Source organism: Nicotiana attenuata, chromosome 1 (assembly GCF_001879085.1).
Source record: "Nicotiana attenuata strain UT chromosome 1, NIATTr2, whole genome shotgun sequence".
NCBI classification, from domain to species: domain Eukaryota; kingdom Viridiplantae; phylum Streptophyta; class Magnoliopsida; order Solanales; family Solanaceae; genus Nicotiana; species Nicotiana attenuata.
In genome coordinates this window covers 79331271-79334232 of record NC_031989.1, presented here as the reverse complement: position 1 = coordinate 79334232, position 2962 = coordinate 79331271, and the positions used below count along the sequence as shown (strand labels likewise).

Sequence of the window (2962 nt, the reverse complement as noted above, 5' to 3'; positions counted from 1 at the left end):
ATGCGAGTCTCTATTTCATCCACCCCACTCCAATACGATGAGTAATATCCTCATCAATCTCCTCATGTTCTTGGATAATAAACCCAAGGCACTTGAAACTAGCTCTCTTATGGATGATTTGTGTATCAAGCCTCACTTCCACATCCGCACCCTCAATTTAGTCACTGAACTTGCACTCTAAATACTCTGTCTTGGTCCTACTCAACTTGAAACCTTTGGACTCTAGGGTCACTCTCCAAACCTCCAGTCTCGCATTAACTTCCCCTCACATCTCGTCAGTTAAAACAATATCATCCGCAAATAACATACACCAAGGCATCCCCCTTGAATGTGGCGCGTCAATGTGTCCAACGGCAACGACCCCTGGTGCAACCCCCATCATAAATGGAAAGTGGCCTGAATACCTTCGCCCCCACGATCCTCGCTCGAGTCTTGGCTCCATCATACATGTCCTTAATCACCCTAGTGTAAGCTACTGGAACACCTCTAGCCTCCAAACACCTCCATAGGATCTCCCTCTGAACTTTGTCGTATGCTTTCTCTAGATCAATGAACACCATATGTAAGTCTCTCTTCCTATCCCTATACTGCACCACCAACCTTCTTACAAGGTGAATGGCTTCTGTAGTCAAACTCATGTCATGAATCCGAACTGGTTTTCGAAAATAGACACGCTCTTCCTCACCCTCACTTCCACCACTCTCTCCCAGACTTTCATAGTGTGGATCAGCAGCTTGATACCCCTATAGTTGTTACAATTTTGGATAACTCTCTTGTTCTTATATACCGGAATCATCGTACTCCACCTCCATTCCTCATGCATTTTCTTCATCCTAAAGATGGTGTTAAACAACCCAGTGAGCCATTCTATGCCAGCTCTACCCATGCTCTTCCAAAATTCTACCGGAATTTCATCTGGCCCAGTCGCTCTTCCCCTACACATCTTATGCATAGCCACCTCAACCTCCCCCATTTGGATACGCCTATAAAAACCAAAGTCACGACAACTCTCGGAGTGCTCTAATTTATCCAACGCGATACCCCTATCCCCCTCTTCATTTAGGAGTTTATGGAAGTATGTCTTCAATCTACGTCTAATATGCGTATCATCCATCAATACTCTGTCATCCTCATCTTGATGCACTTCATCTGATCTAAGTCACGTGCCTTTCTTTATCTCACCTTGGCTAGCATGTACAACTTCTTATCTCTACCCTTATCACTAAGTTCTTCGTACAAACGTCTAAATGTTGTCGTTTTAGCCGCCGTAACCGCTAACTTCGTCTCTTTCTTGGCCCTCTTATAACACTCCTTGTTCGTTCTCTTCTCCTCTTCGTCCTTGCTCTCCGCCAGTTTGACTCAAGAATATTATGTTGATAGAATTCTTAAAAAAATTAACGATTTTGATGTGGTACCTATAAGCACTTCGTATGATGCTAGTAGTCAATTAAAAAAAGAATAAGGGAGATGCTATAAATCAAAATAAATATGTTGAAAATATTGGTAGCCTAATGAATTTGATGAATTTTACTAGACCTGATATTGCATATGCTGTGTCTAGATTTAGTAGATATACTCAAAATCCGAGTCACAATCGTTGAAATGCATTAGTAAGAGTAATAAAATATTTGAGAGGTACCATTAACTATGGTATCATATATAGTGAATTTCTCATTATATTAGAAGGATACAATGATGCTAACTGATCTTTGATTCTGATGAGACAAACTTCACCAGTGGATATGTGTTCACCCTTGGTAGGGGTGCTGTGGCATGGAAATCAGGCAAACAAACAATAATAGCTAGATCGACCATGGAACCTGAGTTTGTAGCATTCGAATTGGCTGGCAATGAGGCCGAGTGGTTAAAGAACCTTTTGGCAAGTATTCCACTAAGAATTAAACTGATACCTTCTGTGTCGAGGCATTGTGATTTCCAAGCTGCCATAGTCATTGCTAAAAATTAAATCCTTCAATGGGAAGATTAGACAAATTTGATTGAGACATAATGTGATAAAACATCTACTAAGAGATGAGAGATTATGTGAACTCAGAAGTGAATTTGGCCGATCCTCTGACTAAACCTCTGGGAAGAAAATTAATATTTGAAACATCGAGACAAATGAGACTATTGCCAATTTGAGTTATATCAACAATGATGGTAATCCAACCTATGTGATTGGAGATCCCATGAAGTAGGTTCATATAGGTAATAACATGCCACTAGTTGATCAAATGTGCACTATTAAATTATGTCCCTTCCTATGGTGTATGTATATAGTGCTAAACTGCAATGAATGAGAGGTTGAGTTATTAAACTCTTAATCCAATAATCCATAGCCTTTTATAGATGGTGTATTGCATTGCAAAATGCACTTGATGGATAGACCTATATAAGTGTGGAGTGGAGCCGCTCCTATGAAATTTATGGCAAAAATGTCACGACCCCAGTTCGCCCTCCGTGAACTATCGTGACGGCACCTAGTCTCTACGACTAGGTAAGCCTAACAAATGCGGAAAAACAACTAATCTTGCAAAATAAATAATCAAAAGCCGAATAACTGAAAGAAATAGTATTTAAATGCTGCTTAGCATAAACATACAACTTTTCAAAATCTGATACACTATCCCAAAATCCGGAAACTCACGGATCCACAAGCTGAGAGAAACACTACATAGCTCTAATCTCCGGAATGTCTAATCAAGAACATAAAGTACAGAAGGCTAAATACTAGATGCAGGAATAGAAAGAGACTCCTCGGTCTGTGAATGCGGCAGATATACCTTGAAGTCCCGTAGAATCGCCTCGCCTCAAGAATGGTAAGCCTGAGTAGAGATACCTGGATCTGCACATGAAAAACATGCGCAGGAAGGGCATGAGTACACCACAGCGGTACTCAGTAAGTGCCAAGCCTAACCTCGGTTGGGTAGTGATGAGGAAGGTCATGGCCCTACTGAGGCTA

General features: G+C 40.9%; 1 protein-coding gene across 1 annotated transcript; it reads right to left on the bottom strand.

The window, feature by feature from the left end:
- LOC109237656 lies at positions 339 to 1114 on the bottom strand. The gene is made up of 2 exons (XM_019403986.1): positions 788 to 1114; positions 339 to 743 (listed from the first exon to the last, which is right to left on the bottom strand). The coding sequence occupies exons 1-2, from the start codon at positions 1112 to 1114 to the stop codon at positions 339 to 341; spliced, it is 732 nt and encodes a 243-aa protein (XP_019259531.1).